This window comes from Netta rufina (genome assembly GCF_964035555.1).
Source record: "Netta rufina genome assembly, chromosome: 24".
Lineage (NCBI taxonomy): Eukaryota > Metazoa > Chordata > Aves > Anseriformes > Anatidae > Netta > Netta rufina.
Genome location: NC_140148.1, coordinates 1214699 through 1237056, shown reverse-complemented (window position 1 = coordinate 1237056; position 22358 = coordinate 1214699). Strand labels below are relative to the sequence as shown.

The window sequence follows — 22358 nt, the reverse complement described above, 5'->3', positions numbered from 1 at the left end:
TATTTTTTTCTGCAGTTTGGATGTAGTGAAAGAGCCAGTTTCAACAAAATGCGATCACATATTCTGCAGGTAGGTTTGCAAACTTCTAATTGCGATGCTTAGTCAATCTGTTCGTATTCATAGTAGCATTATGCTTCTTTACTACTAAAGATGTTTACTGTGTTTTGGTAACTTAATATGTGGCTATTTTAAGGGGAAAACATACATTCTGAAAAAGCAATTAATGCAGTTACACAAATGTACCACATTGGATTGATTAATTCATTGTAAGATGAGAATGAGAATCTAGGTATTCTGCTTGAAAATGAAGGATTTCTACTACATACTGTGTTGTGATTATTTTTCTAGGTTTTGTATGTATAAACTCCTCAGCAAAAAGAAGAAAGGTGTGGTACAGTGTCCTCTGTGCAAGACTGAAGTTACTAAGAGGTAACGCATCTTTGCAAGTGGGCTTGGGGATGAGAGAGTTGAGCTCTGAGGAGGAGATGAATCATTGTTTCATAAATGTTTTGGCAGAAAAGTGAAAGAAAAACTAATTGAGGGTACTGTCAGCTTTCAAAGGAGTAATGCTTTGCCTCAGTACGGTGTGACCTGTGGTCACAGGTCACAGACACTGTTCTTAGCAAACATTTGTGCTATTAATTATAGGCTGTATTATTGTTCAGCCATTACAGCTAGTTTCTCTGTGCTAAACATGAGGAAAAGTATTATGACATTTTCCCTTTGTGATAGTGTTAATTACAACAGTAGGCTGTTTTGGGGAATTGTGTTGATACTCCTTGGCCACAGTTTTCTATTGTCTCACGTTCCACTTTGCAGCTTTGCTCCTCCTTTTTTATTCAGTCTATTCTAAGAGAACTGTTGATAGCTTGCCCATACGTTTGTTTTAAAAACATGTCATGTGGTGGTCTTATTTCAGAAGTCTGACAGAAAATTCCAGATTTAAGCAGCTGATTGAAGGACTGTTGGAAGCCATCCACGCATTTGAGCTTGACACTGGAGTAAAATGTAAGTGTTAGGAATTTGATACTTTTGTCATAGTTATTTACTGGGTGTTTCATTTACTGTGAAGTACTCAATATGGGAAGAATTTTTGAAAGTGTTTTTCTTGGATATAGAAGCTCAAGTTCCCTTGAAAGTTCCCCTAATTTTTCTACAATAATATCTTAAACTTTCTCAAGGGTTTTTACTGCATGTTCCATGATTGCAAGCTGTCCTCTAACTTTCAGCTCCTGAACTATGGCTGAATGGGTATCAAATAATCTTTAACTTATAACTTTGTGGCAAAGACTTGTTCTTGATTTGTTATTACACCTAATCTTGCATCTCTTAACTTCTTTGAAAATCTTGGGGCATGAATTAGTAAGCGCCCTAACAGTATATGTTAACTTGTTCCATTCAGCTCTGTGCTTTTGGAATCCAAATTGATCCTTTCTAGCACTCAGTGCCTTGTAAAAGCTATTGGCAAATCAGAAGTTTTTCTATTTTGAATAATATGTGTTGGTTGTTCTGTTGAGATGGATAAATCTATTTTTTCCTTAGTAAGGAGTACATTGTGCTATTAAAAACTAGACTTTCAAGTTGTTCAGTCATTCTAAAATCAGTACTGCTGGACCCCTTTCATGCTAGATTATCCATAAAAGTAAAATTTTTGGGAAAATCAGTTACCAAGATCAAGATTTAACTTAATGTTTCAGTACTTATTTCAGGTAATAGGGTCAGTACTAGGCTATTTTATGAATAGATACCTGCTGTCATGCTCAATGTAAGAAAATATTTTTTTAATTTATTTCTGTTGACACTTTCTAGTTTTAAACAGCCATCACCTTCCTAAATCATCCACAGAAGCCACTGCTGCAAAGCTTCCATGTAATGAAAGTTCTGTCATCCAGAGTAAGGGCTTCAGAAACAGGAAAAGAAGTGCTAAAGAAAATGAACAAGAAAACTGCACCTTGGTAATGTTACTTATTTTTTTTTTGCGAGATGTATTTTTGGATTGGTTAGCATTTTATTTGGAGTATGTGTATGCACATATACATAGGTAAATGGAATATGAGATTTCACTGTGCTTTCAGATTCCTGTTTGAGTATTATTTCAGACAAGAATATTTGAATATTTCTGTCTTGTTAAAAAAGCTGCTTGCATAAATTTACTTAAAAAAGAAAAATCATGAAAAGATAATACTGCCTTAATATATTCTGTTACTGATAGTAGGGTTGAAAGCTTTTTCTTCACAGCTTGTTTAGTGAGGCTGTCAAATAACTATTTGTAGAGGCTTTTTACTTTTTTATGGGTAAGATCATGAATTAACTGGACTTAAGGTGACTGCTAAGTGTATGAGTCTGTTCACAGTGCAATATTAATTGTTCTTAGCTACTTGTACTGATTACAATATTAAGTATGATAAAACTCTTACTGATTTAAGCTGTTAAATGCATGGCAGTTGCTTTTATTAATACGTTCCATTCCTGATACCAGAATGGATGATAGATTACAAATAGTGGTAATAAGTTAAATATATTGGCAGTTCGCATAGAGGCTGCCAATTTAAATACTTTCCTTTACTTCTTTCATATTCGCCCCCCTGTGTAGTTCAAGTAATTACTTTGTGGTTGTTTTGTTTTGTTTTTTTGTTTTTAAATAATCTACTGTTATTAATAACTATTCCTTTCTGTTCTTCCATCAGCAGGGAGCTAACATGGATGCACAGCGTGCAGACATCAGTGTGAAAAGGTGTTCCCTAAGAAACCGAAACCAGAAACATGACTTAGAAAAAGGAGTATTTATAGAGCTTGGTAAGAGCTGTTGTAGATCCATATTGGCTAAGCTCATGTATGATGCTTGCAAAGTAATGAAAGGTGGAAAAGTTCAGTGTCTTTAAAGCACTGGTTTATTCAGCACCTGAAGAGAGTGAAATGTAAAACAGATTAACAAATCTAAATAGTTATTTGTAACTAAATAACTGCCATTTTGTAATTATTACTATTGCTTCTACCAATATTAAGCAAAGGATCTGAGCCATAAATTCAAATGTAATGCTCTGACTTCCAGTTCTCAATGCAGGCAACTGTTTCCTGTTTGGAAATTAGAAATGAACTCTTACTCTGTTACCAGTCACTATTTTTAAAAACCTCATCCCCTGGAACAGGAAGCAGACCTGTATCCTGGAGCTATGTAGATAGTTGTGCACTGAAATTGTGATAATTATGTCAATTGAACTTGATCTGATATGATGAAAGTTGAAAGCATCTGCCTCTGGAAAGAATTAAGTGCACAAGCCTCTGTGATAATAAACACTGACAAGTCGCCTTTCTCTGAATCCTTTCACGCAGAATAACAGCTGATTTGTTTTTAGGCACTGATTCATCTGAAGAGCTTTGCAAACAGGCAGGCAATACTGGGTAAGTAAGGGTTATTAAGGAATTTGTATTTTTTGAAGATAACAGTTCAGTATGCCCATTACTCTGCTTTAGTTACTTAACATAGGACTGACAGGAGTCCTCAAGCTCTCAAGTGGTTTTCAGCTTTGAGACATCAGGGTAGAATGGCTAGCTGATTCCTGTTAGGTTGTCATATGGTATGCTGCCAAGCTGTTTTCTAAATATTTTGTCTTTTACATAATGCTTCAGAATAAAAGCTTGTAGTATGCCTTAGAAAATAAAATCAAGTTCAGGACTAGGGGGGGAGGCTGTTAAAGTATCTGAAATCCTGAAGGGATGTAGTTGTGGCCAGTGTCAGTCATGCATGGTTGTCTTTACTCAGCAGCCTAATTTCTGTAAAAGCTATTTCCAAGAGCAATAAGGGGAAAATTAAATTAAGTCTCCTATTGTGTCAAATTGTGGTTAGCTCTGTAATGAAAGTAGATTTTTTTTTTTTTTTTTTTCCTTTCACAAACCTTCCCAACAGGTTAGGAAACAAAGAAGTGGTTCAGATTTCATCTGAAGAAAAGCTAGAAGAACCGAAGAGCCCTGAGAAGGGGAATGAATATTCTTGCAATACACGACCCACCGAGCTGAGAGCTAAAGAAATAATTCTACCAAATGTCATAGGTATGTTCATTAATTTAGTGATAAAAATGGTTGAGAGGAAAGCTTGGAAGAAAGACCACGAGTTAACACTTTGATTTCACACTATTAAATATATATTCTTGTAGTCTTGTGTTCTGTAGTTTTGTTGATGCCTACAGCTAGTGACAGTGTAGTAGAAGACTGCCTGTAGACTAGGCACTTACTGTGCATGTTCTGCGCACAGAAACGGAAGGGAAAATAAATTTGATCAAAGTGCAAAGATCCTTTGGTCTATTTAAGCCATTATATTGTCCCTCAGAACACAAAAGCTTTGTCTGGTAATTTGCATAAGTAGTTGAATGAACATGCATCGTGTAATCTGATATTTTCACCTTCCTCTGGAGAGAGGCTTGTACATTATAGCATCCTGTTTCGGAGGGAAACAAGAACTGTTCTTTTAAAACCAAATAGAAGCCATTAAGCTTGTCATTGTTCCTGTGCATTTAAAATAGGGCTTAATAATTCATAATGCTTATAAATCTTCAGGTGAAAGTGATTTCTCAAAGGAAGCCTTGAGCAAGAAAAGCACGCAGAGCATCACTGAACATGCAAATCCTGACCAAGTGAACGAGATGGAATGCCAGAGTTCTCCTTTAAACATTCTTTCCCCGGACCTGCTCACAGAGAGGTGTGACAGAACAGATAATGCCAGTCCCTTAAAGGATGGGGACACGTCTCTTTCTAAGAATGCAGAAGAAACGGGTGCAGAGCAAACTCAGTGCAGTAATAAAAGCCAAGAGTTTGATTTAGAAGATAGTTCAGAGAACAGACCAGGTAAAAGCAAGGAAATAGATGCTGTTGTGCAAAGTGTGGAAGATGTGGAAATGTGTGAATCTGAGAACGATTCTGAAAAAGAATCTCCTCTGGAGAAGCTCCTTCAGCCAGAGACACCACACTGTCCTACGCTGCATCAGGTCTCTAGGAAGAGATTGAAACGAAGCATTCAGAAAGTCAATGAATGGTTTTCAAAAAGCAATGAGATTCTGTCTTCCAATTCATCCCATGATGATCCTGCTGAGGCAAGTGATGTTTCAGGTGAAGGAGATGCTTTATCAGATAAAGATTCATGTATTTCAGAGAAGACCAGCCCTGTGGTGGGTTTCATGGAAACTACAGTGTCTGAAGGAAACAAGAGGTGGTCCAAAGAAAAAACAGACAGCATCAAAGACAAAATATTTGGTAAAACATATGAGAGAGAGAGGAAGTCAAATCCCCCTGTTATCATTAGAGAGATTTTACCTACTACAAAAAAGGAAGATGTGCCTGCTGTTCAGGAGTGCTTGAATAATTCCAGAAAAGATAGCCTAAAACGAAAAAGGAAGTCTGTCCGTCACCTACAGCCTGAGGACTTCATCAAGAAAAAAGATGTTGTAGAGGCAGGTGGATGCCCTCAAAGTGTTAACTCGTGCCTTGGAGATGCTGAAAAGAAAAAATGTGAAGAAAGTTCTGCTGGTAAGGAGAATCCCCCACCTGAGAAAAGAAAGGGTAGTACGCTAGCAGAATTTGAGGAAGGAGCATCCATGTCGAAAAATGCTACTGAAAAGGTGACGTGTGAGCACTCTGGAGAGCTAGAACTGAATAACTCTGATCAGAAGAGCACTAAAAATCCAAGTTCTGCAGCAAAAAGATGCAGACGTTCAACTAGAACTATGTGCGCTTTACAGTTAGTAGTGGATAAAAACTCTGCTTCCCCTGATCCAGCTGAGATGCTGATTGAGAGCTACCCAAGCAGTGAAGAACCAAGGAATGCTGATTCTGAGCAACGGCAAGTCAGGCGCAGCAGGAGGCTCCAGTTACTTTCTGAAGAAATGACAAAAGAGACAGCAAAAAGGGTAGTAATTAAAGAAGCGAGCAAATATGATGGTGACCAGGAAGGGCCTGTCTCTGGGGTTGAAAAGACTGTGTTAGTTCGTGATTCTGAATGCGAAGACCTGTGTGAGCAGCAGGATATATCGAGTTGCAAGCCACTCACCAATCTGGAGAGTGCTGATCTAGAAGCAAACGCAATACAGATGAGTCCAAAAAATTCATCTGAGACTGCAGAAACTGGAAAACGTCTATTCAATCCTGCGCCTTCACACCAGCATTCAGATTTGAATTCCTCTTCACCCAGAGCAGGTTCAGAAGAAGGTGAGGTGCTGGGTAACCCTTTCCTCCACCAGTCTCCTTCAAAGACTGTTGTGCAAACTGCTTCCCACCTGCCTGAAGGGAAGAGGGCTGAATCGTGTCCTACTTTACCCCAGGACGAAGAGCACAGTACACAAAATGTTCCAGAGGGCCTCAGAACTGAAAAGTCACCGATGGCTAAAAATGTGTCAGAACTGGCCAAGGAATCTGAAGACAGTGAGCTAGACACGCAGTATCTGCGCAATATATTTAGGAATTCAAAGCGTCTGTCCTTCAGCCTTTATCCTGCTCCCAGGAAAGCAGGTGAAATAGATGATGATGCATCTGAGAAGCTGAAAATGTCATGTGCTGATCAGGTAGAAAAAAGGCATAGTAAATACTTCAATACAGAAAACTTGCACGAAGAGAAAACTGCTGAGAACTTGAGTAATGTTTGTGAGAAAGAGAAGATGAAGAACTGTGAATCTGCTTGTGCTAGTCCCGTGTCGTGCACTGTCAGCAATGCTGAATGTGCGTGCTCTGGGGACTGTCAGGATGTTTCACAGGTTGCTAACCAAGGGAATTTGATGACACCAGTAAGAATGGGTGCTGCTAGCAGTGAAGGCAAAAACAGACCACAAAAGGGAGAGCAGGGAAGTGAAAAGACAGCGTCAACTGACGCAGGGGCAGAAAGCACTTTGAGACAGAATCCAGGCAAAAGCAGTAGAAGTCAAAGTGTTCAGAGCAATACAGAAGAGCACGTTTTCCAGAGGACAGATCTTAACACAGTCAGTGAAACGTGCTTCAGTTCAGAAAGTGATCAAGCAGAAAAGGCCGAATTTGTTGACAGCGAAGGACCGGTGCTGTGTTTTCAGCCCAGCTCAATGGCTTGTCCTACAGCTTGTCCGCAAATGTCTGCAGAATTCAACTGCAAAGACACTGAGAAAAGAAGGAGCAAAAGAAGACGATTAATAGGGGATGAAGAGCCAGCAACCCAAACTGCCAGCACAGGGGTGCCGGAGTGTTTAGTTGCAGAGACTCTGGAAGAACCTTTTAAAGGCTGCGGTGACTGTACAGATACGTCTGAAACCCCTGATGGCTTAATGTGCTCCGATGATGATAGCGAAGAGAACGTCAGCTTCTGTGAAGCTCCTAGGAAAGACAGGTCTGCCGTGTTTGTAAAAAGTGACTTGGTGAAAGAAGGAGACCACGGAGGTGTCAGTTCCCAGCCACGATCTACAGGGATTCAGAGGGCTCGGAGAAGGGCACAGAAACTGCAGTCTTCATCTGAAGAATCTAGTGAGGATGAAGACCTGCCGTGTTTTCAGGCATTAATATTTGGCAAGTCGGCAAGCACGCCTTTGCAGACCAATAAACAGGTGACGTCTGCGTTGGGGTCTTCAGGAAATCCCAACGCGTTGCCTCAGGGTAGAAGTCGTGAGGACAACGTGCAGAAAACGCCTGAGGCTGCCCTAAGCAATGGCTGTGCTTCACCAAGCCAGGAGTCAGAATGCTCTGTGAATTTATTTTCTTCCCAGTCCAACGTGTCTGAAGAGTCAGCTGAAGGAGCACAGGAGCCAAAGAAACCTTCATTACAAGTTCATGCGTCCAAACAACAGAGCAATGTAAGTGAGAGCAAAGAAACCCTTCAAAGTTGCGCTGGAGGGCTGAAGAGAAGAAAAACAAACTCCAAAGATGAATGCCAAGAAGACCCAAACCTAGGTACAAACCCAGATTTTTATTTCCTTGGCTGTGTTTGTAATGTCACTGCCTGTAAGTTCTTGAAGGTTGCACAGGAACTTTGTTCTGTGTTCACGTGGTGCTTGCTCTTGGAAAGGAATGTATCAGCTCAAAGCAATCAAACAACAAACTTAGGGTGGTTTTTTTTTTTTGTTTTTTGTTTTTTCCTGGAAATTAAGAAATTAAGCTTCCTAGTGTTCTTTGTTCAGAGCAAATATGGATTGACTTGACTGGGCACCAGTTGCCAGCCTGAGTCTGTCTGATGGAAATTAATTTTTGAGTGAGATACTAGATTTGTTATTATAATGTTATACTTGGATCCATCAATAAAGCTTCATAGAGCCTTCCTAAGCTGTTTCTGCAGCTGAAATGTTTGTTGAAATTGGTCATAGAATTCTTTAGTGTTTATTTTGACCTTTTTATGGCTTTCCTAAATATTTAGGACTCTTTCATCACTGTTGAAACACTTCCCTTGTGTTCTGTTTACTGTGCTGTACATGTGGCATGATGTTCTTTGAAAGGTTCACTTGAAGTAGACCTGGGCTTTTAAGTTAAGTCTTTCCAAACATTGTCATTTTATCACTATAGTTAAAATTTGGCTAAAGGGACTATGTGATAAAAATTGTGGATAGCTTGGTTTGTTATTGTTGGTTTTTTTTTTTTTTTTTTTTTTTGTCTATAACTAATTTGGATTGTCTTCCATCTCCTCCAAGGTGAAGCATCTGGATATGACAGTGAAACAAGTCACGTAGAGGATTCATGTGGGCCATTCTCTCAGGGTGAAATCCTTTCTACACAGGTGAGTGAGTTTACACACAGTTCTAAACATAGTTTATGTACGTTTCCAGCATCACTGCCTAGTATGCATTCTAGGATATAGCAAATCTGTGAAGTTAGTGCAATGGGAAACTGCTTTCAGCATAATAGGTTACATTCAAGGGCCTAATTAATCAAAAACTTTGAAATGGCTTCTATGTCGTGATGTGTCTGACTTGTCTTCCATGGTAATGGTACATTTTAATGGCTGTAGCTTGTTACGTGGTGCTGATTACAGTGCTTAATTGTGGAAGTTGCTAGTTAATAAATCTCCATTCTTGACTAATGCTGGAAGCCTCAGCTTCCTATATTTAAAGGCTTCATTGCTGTGGAATTTATAATGAATGGTGATAAGTGCTACGAAAAATCCAGTCCTTATATTTAGAGGCATGGAGCCTTCCCTTTAAAGGGTAAAGATTAAAAATAAAAAATCTGTATTAGAATATTATAAATGTAAGTAAGAGTAAGAGCTGTGTTTAGTGAAAGATCTATCTAGCACAGCATCTTTTCTCCATTATAATTTTTTTATTACTGTTTAATAGCCTGAAATTATGTATTAGGGTTTTGTTTGTTTTTGTCTTTGATAACTTCAGGGTAAGTCTCATGCCAAATCTCCCTCCTGAGCATTAAGATTACTGTGGGTTTTAATGTATTTCAAAGAAGGTGGAGCTGCAGTTTTGTGCTTTATGGGTGGTTGTTCCAAATACTGCATCAGTACACGACATGGTCAACTTGCAGGATATTATTAACGAAGCTACATTACAGGGCAGAAGGGATTTGTCTGGCTTGAATGGAATAATTGAAGTATGGGAGCTTTTCTTTGGGGATTTTCAGTGGGTTTTGTTTGGTGGGTGTACGTTTTTATTTGTTGCTTTTGTTTTGTTTGTTGTGTGGTGGGAGGGGGGTTGTTTTTGTTTGTTTTTCATTGAATCAGTAACAGGGAATCTCCACGTGGTGTCAGTGCTAGAGCTACAAATGGCAGCATTCAGGACTGTGGAAACCACTTTATCCTGTATGGTGAAGCTTCTAGGTTTTTAAAAGAATCCTTTGAAGCTCATGTTATGAGGAGGCACATGACATGTGTTTAGTAGTGGGTACCGTAGTATTCAGAGACAAAGTAGGAAAGAGTAGGTTGAAATATTTTATTCCTTTTGTAAGCAGCCTTCAAGGCTTTCACAAAGGAGGAGGGTGCAGAGGCTCAATACCTGATGTTCATTCTTAATTTTTAAATTAAGTGGCTAATATAAGCTAATGCGACTGGAGCAAAATAATTTGTAAAGAAATTTCTGCAAAAGGTTGTTGTTTTTTTCCCTGGCTAATTAAACTGCGGTGAGCCTTTAAATCTGAAATAATTTGAACATTGAAAAAAATATTCTTTTTCTTTCCTTTGACGTAGCACGTGTTGTTTGTTACAGTAAAATCATCATAGTTGCCTCTTCCACATATAATAAGTAATTCATAATTGCTGTGCTAATTTTCAAGTATTTGTTAAATTGATAATATTGTTTAAAATTAAGTTTGCTAATGTTGGTGCAACCATGCACTGCTTGCAGCAGAAGAATGCTATGCAGAACAACCTGAAGAAACTACAACAAGAAATGGCTGCACTTGAAGCAGTGCTACAGGAGCATGGAAGTCAGGACTCCGAGCCCTTACCTGCGTATAGGGAGCTGCTGGGTCCCAGGAGTGAAAGAATACTTGCAGTGGAACAAACAAGGCAAAGAGGTAAATAGCAAACAAAACCTTTCCTAGCTATCCTGTGAATGTTTGTGTGGCTATTATTAGCTCTTTTTCTCCTCTGCCACAAATTGCAGTGTTAAATTCTGCTCATGTATCAATTTAAAATTTGCTTAAATTCAGCTGTTCGGTGAGACAAACCTGGTTTTATTTATAACTTAGGTACTATGCCGTCCAAAAACACTCCTGTTCCAGATCTGTGTTGGATGGCGCAGTAGTATAAATAGGCCTTGTGGCTTGGCAGGACTAATCCCTGTTCCTGTTTTGTCATTTCTCCTGTTTTCTTCTTGTTTTCTTTTCACTGGGATGAGTAAGGGGCTGAGAGGGTGGCTGAATACCCAAAGGACTTGGCCTCTATTGCTGTGGTAGAAACTTTCCTCTAACATATGAAAGAATGAGACAGAAAGGAGTTTAGGTAGGTATTGGCAGTTAAAAGTAATAGAAATGAGGGTCAGGTTGCTGTTTGGGGCCAGGGTTGGGGGGGGAATACCCATAGTGGTGCGTAGATCGTAAATCCCTTCAACAGTACGTGAACACAAATGTCCTTGCCAGTAAATAAATGCTGAAGAATTCTTTAATAATCACCTGCTGCTGTCTGTATGAGAGGGCTTTATATCAAGTTTTTCTTTGTTAGGGAGAGGGAGATACTGAGATTAGTGTTTTGACAAGCTGTCTGCAACAGAACGTAGAGCAGTCTTTCACCAAAGCCTAGAGTAAGTCCAGATGTTCATTGTTGAACTTCTCACAGTGCTAGAAAGGCACCCAATGCTGATTTAAAGACTTCCAAAGATGTAATTCTTGTTGAACTCTTAGATAAATTGCACCAGTGTTTTATTACACCACTTTCTGCTAAATACGTATGTATACATTTCTAGTTCTGTGGCCTTATTTCAGCAAGTTCCCTTTGTTTTCTGAAGGCAATTAGGATAATTTAGCATTCTGGAATTCAAAGCCATTTAGTGTCTTACTAAGCCTTTACTGTGCGTGTTTTTTACAGTACAGCAATCTTACCTTTTTGGATATCTTAAGCCATTAATGTTAAATATATCGTTAAAATATTAAGGGACTGATTAGTCTCTAACCCGTGCTTATTTAATGAGACTTCTTAATTTGCATGGCAACGTTTACTGTGGTTTGAGAATCCTCTGTCATTTCATAAAACAGGTTTTGAGATGTGACATTTCTAAAGCCAGTAAGTCCAACTGTTGCAGATACCTATAAATAGAACGTTTGAGGATTAAGGCAGCAAATTAACGATTAGTTTCCTTCAGGCTGGAAAATTAATTGAATTAATTTGGTGCATGTTTACGTTTTTATTCTAGAATATGGATTTCTGTCTCGGAAAAGCTTAAACTGATTAGCGTTATTGATGGCTTGTTAAAAACTGCAGGCATCTTCCAGCTGCCAAATAAATGCCTTTCTGCTGCTTGTGAACGCAGATGCAGTAGAGTGTTGAGGGGATTTGTAAATAAACTGCACTAAGTTGTGTAACTTCGGCCTATTTTCCACCTTTTTCCACCTAATCGGTCAGCTGGTATTTCGGCTTTGTAGATGGCAGTATCTGAAATCAAATGTAGTTATTAGCTGTGCTTCTCAGGGCGTAGCATTTCGTGTAGATATCTGTTTGGGGACACTGACCACTCTGAAATGTATGTAAATGGAGCTTTTGGAGAATGCTTGACTTCTCATCTGAATAAACAATTAAGAACAGTTATTTTGCTTAAGAATTGCTCGTTTTTGTTTTTGTTTTTTTTTTTTTTAAAGGAGCAGAATCAACCTCGGAAGGAAGTCTTGAAAATCACAAATGCAGCACTTCAAAGGGATTTTCAGCCGATGAGGTCCATGTTATATCAAGTGATTCTTCTAACAGTGAAGTAAAAGAATTAGAAATTGAAAGGTAAACTTTTTTTACTCTTATTTATAGCCTTGTATTCTAAAAAGATGAAAAGAATTTTGAAGTAAATTCCTCTCAGCTTTTGAGCAATTGTAGTAGTGTAGCTGTTGCTGCATGCTTGTCATCTTTTCTCACTCTCAGTATCACAATTCTTCCTCTCAAGGTCTCCTGAACTGCCGTATCCTTCTCTGAAATCCTCTTGGTCAAAGAGACCAGATCTGGAGGAAGACCTTCGGCATGATAGTGTTGTGGAGAAAAAAGCTCCTCAAGAGACAAAGCCTGTGCAGGAAGCAGTGCAAGAATATAGTCAGAGTGAAGAAGGTAACATTGAAGAGGGATACAACATAGTTTTATTTCTGCTTTTTTCCAGATGTTCATGTGTTTTTCACACACACTCAAAAGCTGCTATTTGCTGACAAGTAAATTGAGGATTTTAACTCTTGTATTCCTGATCAATTTTAAAAGATGTAACTTCATGTTTGGCTGGTCTTGTTTGGCAGTCCAACTGTCTAAATGTATGGCTGTCTGTCAGGATGGAGTTGAGCAACATTTTTAAAGTGATGGGAGTCGTCATCTGTCTCACATGTAGATCAGTGCTTCTTGCAGGACATATTGCTAAAAATTTTGCAGGTATTCTGGTGTCTCAGCTATCTGTCAGGAAAAAGTAATGACAGGCAAAGGTGAAATTGTAAACAAAGAAGCACACGAAATGATTGCAGCACATAAACTTAAAAATTGATGCAACAGCTTTCCACTGTGACTAAAAGAAGCATGAAATTATTTCAAGAATTAATAAGAATTAATTCCTTTTCCTTTAGAAAATGCAGACGAGAAGCCTGGGACTAAATTAAACAGGGCATCTGTCTTAAATGATCTCTGTGGAAATGTGACCAGGAGTCCACATGCCTCTTCCTCCTTTGTAAAGCCTCCTCACCTTCAAACTGCAGAGGCAACAAATACTTCTGCAGTAGCTCAAAACGATAACAAAAGCCGTTCCCAAGGATGTAAATCAAAGAGAAGTGTATGTTTTCCTACATCTGTCCTGCACAATGCATCTGGGAAAGAAAATGCTACAAATCCAGTTGTGACTAACAGGAAAAAAATGTCAATTGTGGCATCAGGTCTGAATCAAAGTGAACATGTAAGTATATTTCAGAATGTTTAGAGATCTGTTTTTAAATCATGCCACTTGATCACTGTAGTTGTCAACCCAGATCTAACTGCATTGGAAGGTAATCTTAGCGTAATCTACAGATCATACTGTAGTAGCTCAAGTCAGACTTCACTCCTAAAAATATGAGGAATGTGGCCTGTGAACAGCCCTAGAAAGCTTACTGAAGTCTGAACTTTTAAAATTACTTCCTACTGTCTAGGGGAAAATCACATTATTCCAGAGTGAGAGGACTTTATTTTTAGAAAGCCTTGGCAAACAAATGCTGCAGTGCCTGCTCTTCTAAAATTTTCTAAAGCGAGATACATGCAGAGATCATAAAAAATGTATATGTCAGCTTCTTAACTCCCATGTTGTTCCAGTGCCTTTATGTTTATTGTTCAATTCATAGCCAGTGGTGCAGAGCACTGCTGCTTATGTTTATGGCAAATGATTTGGTCAGCTTCTGGAATTAGTTCTCTTATCGGTAAAAAAGGCACACATTTGTTTTTTTTTTCCGGTGTTTACCTGGTTTAAGAATGTAATCACAAGGGACTGGAAATCTGCCCTTTTCTCAGAATTTGCTTACAGCATTTGGTAGTCTGAAAGTCACTGTTGCGGAGAACACTGGGGAGAAATGCCTTGCTACATCTTTCACATTTCTCACCAGTCTTTTAGTGAGAGCTAAAATCACTATTAATAACTACTAAAAATTCTGCTATACAGATTTTTTTTTTGTTCGATGCTTTAGTGGTTGGCTGTTTGGAAACATTCTAATTTTAAAAAAAGCTGCTTTTGCTAGGTTTCAGTTGCACTAATGGGATGCATGACAGCTTTAACTAGGGAGGAAGTAATTTGAATGCTTTTTTTGTTTGTTAGAATGTGTTTAAACTTGTTAAGTTTTGTTATGAAAGCTGCTGACAAGTTTATCATACATAATAAACTCCGAAACTCGCATTGGGTTGTTCTCAGCTGTTACTTCATTATCCAAATTCTGTTCCATAGTGAGGATTTCTATAATTAATCAATTCTGAATTGCTAATAATCCTGGCAGAGGTATTGTATATCATTAGTCTTTGTTGCTTAGCATTTTTTGAATCTTGTGGCCTTCTGAATAAAGTAGCATAAGAAAGGAATTTTTTAATTATAGTCTTCTAAAACATTAGTGCTAGTTACTGATCCTTAATAAATCCCTCTTTTGTGACCATCAGTAACTAGCTCGAAACTGTTTCTACAATGCATTTCCAGGAGGAAACATTTTTTTGGTTCATAAACTGACTGGGAACTCTTTAGCCTGTTGGATGGTGCCAAAATTAGTGACTTTTATTGTGTCTTTAATGGAAGCATACACTCTGTGTGCCAACACAAATAAAACCACTAATTTAAAATAACTACTGTATGCTTTGCTACTATAAACTTGTTTTTATAATGTTTTGCTAGCTATTAACTCTTTTTTTTTTTTTTAAACTGTTTTTCAGATGGTGGTCCAGAAGTTTGCCAGAAAAACTCAAAGCACTTTTTCTAATCACATTACTGATGGAACAACACACGTCATAATGAAAACAGGTTTGTTGGGAGCCATGTGAACAAACCCCATATTTACACAACAAGTGAAATAGTTGACTCTAGACTAACAACTAACCAACAAGCAGATGGTTCAGCAATAAATTTAAATAATTTAGAGGAAAAGGTATTCATAATTTTTGGTATTTAAGTTTGGGAATACAAATCTCTCTAATTTGATTTCACAGAATCAGTGTGGGAGTGCTTTGTTTCCCTGTGTGTTTTAATTAAAAAAAAAAAAAATGCTAAAAAGCAAAATATTTTCAGACAAATCTGGTTGTGTGGGCATGCTATATACTGTCATAGAACCACTTCTGGATGGCTCATGTTTGGATAGAATCCATGGCATGAGCCTTCATTGCTTTTGAAAACCTGCATAGAAAGGGAGCCAGAAAATCCTGCTAGCCCAAATCTATGGACTCGCTTTTTTTGTTCCTGCAGTATATCACTAGCAGGATGTCCATGTAGTTTTGGAGACAGAGGTGGTTCTGCCTTCATTCAAAGAGCGTGATCTGTCTTCTGAAAGTTGTGCCTGTCCTTGTGGAGCAGAAGAGGAGCTTAGATAGCTAGTCATCTAAAAGTTTATGCTAACATTACTATAGTGATACGTATTCCTTGCCTGTTATCTTTAATAACTAAAAAAAGCGTCCAGAAGTTCTACATGTGACTAATTTCTGCTCATTTCCTTCAGTTGAGCGGGTTTGGGAGGGAAATTTTAGGACACGGAAATTTCTGAACCTCTCTGGTCTTGATATTTTGCAGCCTCGCTTAGCAAAATCTTTTGGTTTTCAGTACAAATTATCTGAGCTATTTTTCATTAATAACAAAACTAAAAGATCTCTATCATTGTTTATTCTGCAGATAAGGAGCTGGTGTGTGAACGGACACTGAAGTACTTTCTGGGTATTGCAGGAAGAAAATGGGTAGTTAGTTATCAGTGTAAGTATAACTTTTTTTTTTTTTGAGGAAAGTTGTCTCTGCACTTCTACCACAAATGTACTTTTCTCTTGTTCCAGATAAAAATATATACGTATATATATCTTTTCCTGTCTTGAATATGTCAGCATCTGGTGTTTTGCAGTTTCTTCTAAATAGTTTTTTAAAAAATAAAGTAACATCGAGCTGCTTTAGCTTCTGAATACTTTTTCTGCTTTCAAATAACGGCATTGGATTGCTCTCTTCCCTGTCACGTGCCTTTCCCATTGTACTTTAAATCTTTGAACTGCATGGTATCAGTTAATGCAAAATTAGTATTTAAAAAAACTGACAAAATTCATTAAGTACATTCAAGCAACACATTCAAGTATTTAATTTCCCTTAGTACAAATACCTTCATTTTAATATGGTGGTGAAGTCAAACTATTGGCAGTGGAAGAACAACTTTACTGTATAAAATGACTTGTCCTGTTCTATCTTTTTATTTAGGGGTAGTTCAGTCTTTTAAAGAAGGAATGATACTGGATGAGGTAGGTTTTTTTATGTTTTAGACTAAAATACCAAATGTGTAAACAATGCTGTTACATTGATGAACCTACTAGTAGTCTCAGATATTGTCTAAGCATGAAATACGTGCAAATCCAGCTGTGAAAAATCGGTTCCTAATTTTACCAAAAGCCACAATTAGATGACAGGTATTCAGTGTTATTGAATGGATCCCTTTTAGTAAGTGTTCCTGTTGATGGATTACAGCATAGAGGAAGAGATCTGTAGTCTGCATAAGGTAATAGTGTGGGAACCCATCAATACTGATGCCTTGTTTTTGTTGTTCAACTTTGCAGTAGACAACTACTAAAAATGTATTGTTCCAGTACCTTTCCTAGAAGAAATAGTTTTTGATATGACCTTAATTTCAGGGTTTTTTTTTGTATTTCTGGATGTTATTAGGATTTTTTTCTCAACTACACATTTCTGGGGAGTGTTGTATCAGTGAGAGTAGTAGAGAATTAAGTGTTTATTATATGCAGTACTAGATTTGTTGTAAATCTATCTGCAAAATGAATGCCTTGAAATAAAACAAAGATGTTGAATGTACTGATAGCTAACTTCTATCAAATGAGACTTTACAGATAAATTAATTTTATTGTTGGAGTATTCCTATACTGTTTGTTACATTTCAACATTGTTTGACTACGTGTTTCTTTAAAAACTGTAGGATGCTGCAGGGATTTCATTTCTGCTCTCTTATTCTTGAAAAAATCTTTAGAATTAAATGTGTGCAGAAAATGAAGTTTTCAGTTCTGAAATCTGATATCTTTCTGTCCTGATCTGGAACTCTGACCAGGAAAGTGTTCTTAATCTCTAACTTCAGGCTTCTTGTTTATTTTCCAGGAGACCTTTGAAGTTAGAGGAGATGTAATCAATGGGAGAAACCACCAAGGTCCTAAGAGAGCAAGGCAGTCTCTGACTGAAAAGGTACAAGCATATCAGGGAGAAAAACCCATTCCTGCCTTGACCATTTCAGATACGTGGTGAAAGCAGCTGACTATTTGTTACTTCTGATTTCTCTGCTGCTCTGTACATACGGAATTGTGCAAATTGAGCATATTTTCAGTGCTGCTGACAGAGCTCACTTTTCACGTATAAAAATGCTTAAATGACTCTCAGTGCTTAGAGTGGATGTCATTGCTTTATAACATTGGTATAGGGCAGTACAAGGTTGGTGGTTGTTTGTTTGTTTTTTTTTTTAATTTGTAACCTGCAAAACAAAAGTTTCAGTTGTGCTTTGTGAAACAGCATTAGCTTAATAACCAGTCCTAGAATTGCAGTGAAACCAGTGTGCTAAATGTTGTCTTGTAAGGGTGCCATATGTGTACTCTGTTAACATGTTCCTTGTTTTTCAGATCTTTAAAGACTTTGAGATCTGCTGCTATGGTCCTTTCACTGATATGACTACAGGTATGTCATTGTGGTGGAACTGAACAAACTCCCAGTATTAAAAATAAGTATGTGCGCACACGTGTATATCTGAAGAGGGGTTGTATGCATTCACCAGAATTTCACGTTTGAGCTCTTTTTGGTTGCTTTTGTACATCTTTTACTTTGAAACTTTCAAAATATTTACGTGAGGTATGGTGTAGGTGGAGGATTTAATCCAGTTCTATCTCCTAACAGAAAGTGTTCTCTTCTATTTGGATGTCCTCAGGAAAATGCTCTGGCAGTTCTAGTGTATTTAAAAACAGATGTTTTATCTAACTTATCCCTGCTTCTCTAGAAATGAAGGAAAAGCATTAATATCATGCTGTCAGGTAATCGTTTTAAATGCTACTGAAAGTTACGTTTGGAGTGCTTTTTTGCTGTCCTAATAAACAGTTTCTAAGGTATTTGTTTATCTAGTGGTTGACAGATCATCAGCGTAATCTTCTCTCTCTATTAGCAGATGTTAAAAGTGAAACACAACAAAACTAGCAGTTTATATGTGAAAGAAAAGCTGGGGAAGATAGCTTTTTGTTTAAAACTGAATGAAGTATAGCAGATGTCTTAAATAGAAAAATGCTAGTTTAAATTTAAAATATTTATACCCTTTGTATTTTTGTGGTTTGGTCCTTTTTTTTACAGCAGGTACTTTCAATTTGTCCAATATAACTTTGGGTGAATTATCCTTGCACCTCTTGACATTTACAATAATTACTACAGAGGATGCAGTGCTTTCACCTGCTGCAGTGATGATCAATTATGGCTCTTATACTTGCGAGACTTATTTACTTTCTTCACTATGAGTTCAACAAATTGCTGGAAATTAAATACTTTAGCTACTTCTCTTAATGAGAGATAATCACAGTTCTAACTTCTGATTTCAATTTGAATTTCGTGCCTTACATCCTTATGGTAAAAGGAAATAAATTGTTGGTGGTTTTCTCTTTAACTTTTGGGCACGTGTTGTTTTGGATTTTTGTTGTTGCTCTGATTAATGTGAGGGAAGCACTTGGCAAAAGCGCCTGGGACTTGGAATTCCATCCTTTGGCTGCTGTACTTGATGATCCCTTTCATGATATTGTTACCCCTGCTGAAGAAGTTCAAAGGAGATGGTGTCTTCAGCAGGCTAGAAAGTGTACGAAAGCCAACATCCTTTTTACAGTGACAGTGTGCTTTGGAACAAAATACAGGGACTGGTGTCAGTTTCAGAGTGATATAAAGCACAGTAGTAATAGACTTGCAGAATCACAGAATCATTTAGGTTGGAAGAGACCTCCAAGATCAGAGTCCAACATCTGACCTAACACTAACACGTCCTCCACTAAACCATATCACTGAGCTCTACATCTAAACATCTGTTTTATCTGTTTGTTTATCTGATTTATCTTTTTATCTGACTTCTTCAGGGCATCTTGAATGGATGGTGGAGCTTTGTGGTGCCTCTGTAGTGAAGCAACTTCATCTGTTCACCCACAAAACGGTAAGTGTTAATGAATGTTGCACTTAGCTATAGACCATCCACTGTGTTACATAATGTGCGTGTTGAAAGATTACCCAGTCTTCTTGGACTCCTCAAAGGCTGATGCATATGGGAATGTTTGAGAGAACTGTGCAGTAACGATACAAAACTGCATGGCTGCCATACTCTGGACTTGGAGTCAAGCTTACACTGAACTGAAAACTGATCCAAGTACTCTGTGCCAGCCAGCTAGATAATCTTTATTGAAATCAGCACTGAGCCTCACCTTACAGTGCAAAAAGCCTTTAGTGCCTTAACTTAGTCACAGCATTCCTGGAGAGAAATAACAGAAAAAAATTAGCAACCAATGTGTTTCTTCTTCCACCACCACTTAACATCCCCTGTGAAATCCTCTTTGAAGCTGAGTCAGCCCAGTTATCACCCTCTGCAGATAGGTGTGAGAGTCGTTTAATGACAGACCGATAACATTTTTATTTTCTTATCTTGGAATCCTAGAATTCCACTGCTGTTGTGGTTGTGCAGCCAGATGCTTGGATGGAAGGCACAAGCTATAAAGGTAAAACTGCTTACAGTCGTGGATTGCCTTATGGTACACATTGAGTGTCTCTATTATATGAGTGGTTTTAATAGTTAAATATCAGAGAGATTTGTAGAGGAGTGGGAATAAACTACTACTACTTTTGAAGGGGGAGGTATGTCTTGAAGTCTGAAAGGACAGACTATATTATTTCAAGAATGAGAAATGGAGTTTCAAAAGGTGGTCTGCTAGTATAATTTGTAAACGTGATACTGATGGTGCGTGTTTGCTGTTGGCTCAGTTGTCCTGCATATCATCAGCTTTACAGAAACCTTTTGTACTGCAGAAAGTTTGCTAAAGGGGAAGAAGCATCTCTGACTAATAAAAATCTAGCAGAAAGCCTCAGATGGGACAAGATTCTCTTGGTCTGGAAAGAATATCCAGCTACCATGTGTTAACTTATAAAATATGGAGAGAGATCGATACAGATTTTTTTTTTTTGTGCTGTCAAAAGCTTCCAGAGAAACAGTGTGACCTGGAAAGCACAAGTGGTCCAGACTTGACTTGCTTTTAAATGAGATACTGGGATGAATTGAAGCAAGTTAGGCTATGGTGGAGTTCAGCAAAACAATGGACCAGGAAGATGATGTTGCAAATACAACATGTCACTGAGGTCCTAAGTTAAAAGATAACAGGGACTGCACGCTGATTTTAGTGTTTGTTCTGTGGTGTTCCAAACTTCCTGCTGGACCATTTGCCAAGCAGCTGTTCTTTATGGAGCAGCAACATTACCTGCCTTTTTAAAAGGAATAGTGGCACACAGCTGTTATTGGAAACTTGCTTTTTATCAAAACCTTTAAGATGTCAAAGGTAAAACAAGTAGTTTAACCAGAGGGGTATCAGGAAAGCTTGCTGTTAACCTGCTTTGCCTCACTGATAATAGTTTTATCAAGTGTGTCTTTGTCTTGCAGCAATCCAGCAAAAGAACAATGTTGCCGTGGTGACCCGAGAGTGGGTGCTAGACAGCGTTGCTTGCTACGAGTGCCAGGAGCTTGACACTTACCTTGTGTCCTAAAGGGGTCTGCACTTCTCTTCCCATTGCTTTAATTCTCCTCAGTGCTGATACTTTAGTAATTGTTTTAAGGGCTATGGATTTGTAAGTATCTTATGCAGAGAATTTGTGCAGAGAATTTGTGCAAATAGTGTGTTTTTGTTGTTGTTTTTTTTTTTTCAGGGTAAAATAACTATTTTTATTAATCAAAACTGTGTAAAGATGGAGTTGCCTGCTGTTCTGTAAAGTTCAACATTTCTAATTTTAAAATAGTCCCTTAAAACCCATGTAAAACAAATTGAGGTTAAAACCTAACTAGAATTTAGAACATGGCTTCCTTAGAGAAATGGTGATGCATTATTTACCATCCCAGCCAGTCCCTGCCTGTATGCTTAAGGTCTTTTTCAAGGAATACTTGTTTACAACAGTAATACTGGGCTCAGGGCTTGAATTAAAATGTACTTGCACTCCTGAGTAACTTCCATATTTGTATTTTGCATAAATACATAGCCTGAATAAGGATGTATGTATATCAATACAAAGGAATACTATTTTGTGATTACTTGTGTATCAGCATGGTTACTCTTAAGCTGTGGACTACATCTGTTTCAAAAACTATACGAGCAGCAGTCCTGTTGTTAGGACCCCTGGATACAACACATCCAACTGTGTGACGATACAAGTGTCCTACACAACCTGTAGGTGGTTTTCCTGGTTAGTACGAGCACATTCCCTGAAAAGCCAGCACTTGATTCCCAATGTAAACCACTCCTTAAAACAGCAAGCCTCTGTTTTCGTTTTTATTTCTGAGAAGTGTATGTGGCACCTAAAGAAATAATAAATAGATGCACTTTAGTATCCCAGTGACCTACAATAAGCCCTGTAAGAATCTGCTTCAAATAGTCCCTGCCTGCAGAATGAGACTGCAAAGAAAACACGTTGCTTTTTATGGAAGAAAATATATTGCTTCTTTCTGTTGCCAAGCAATGCAACTTCATAAATAATTTTGTACTTTCAGAGCAGAAAGTGAACCTGTTTTCATAAAGTTGTTGTTTAAAAAAAAAAAAAAGTAATAAATTGTAGCAATGTTCAGAGAATTGTTTGGATGCTGCTAGATTGTCTTGGAAACGTATAAAATATATTTATAAATACTGCAATGCTTAAAGTAAATAAACTGATTCTGGCAAGTATTTCATGTAATTGTTCCATTTTTATGTGAATCAGTCATTTAGCCTCTGCATTGAGGCATACATGAAAACATGTCTGGAGTCTAGCCTCCTGCAGTGGGGGTGTGTGTGGAGACGTACTGGAGGAGGTCATAAA

General features: G+C 37.9%; 1 protein-coding gene across 1 annotated transcript; it reads left to right on the top strand.

Annotated features, from left to right (window-relative positions):
- The first annotated feature begins 348 nt into the window (after nucleotides 1-348).
- Nucleotides 349-22179, top strand: BRCA1 (BRCA1 DNA repair associated). Its single transcript, XM_084301099.1, has 20 exons — nucleotides 349-429; nucleotides 920-1008; nucleotides 1810-1955; nucleotides 2691-2796; nucleotides 3357-3402; nucleotides 3908-4050; nucleotides 4555-7896; nucleotides 8628-8713; nucleotides 10284-10455; nucleotides 12232-12364; nucleotides 12525-12682; nucleotides 13180-13502; nucleotides 14990-15077; nucleotides 15936-16013; nucleotides 16500-16540; nucleotides 17403-17486; nucleotides 17915-17969; nucleotides 19394-19467; nucleotides 19963-20023; nucleotides 20956-22179. Exons 1-20 carry the CDS (start codon nucleotides 356-358, stop codon nucleotides 21057-21059), a joined length of 5403 nt encoding a protein of 1800 aa, XP_084157225.1. The 5' UTR covers nucleotides 349-355; the 3' UTR covers nucleotides 21060-22179.
- Nucleotides 22180-22358: the final 179 nt, after the last annotated feature.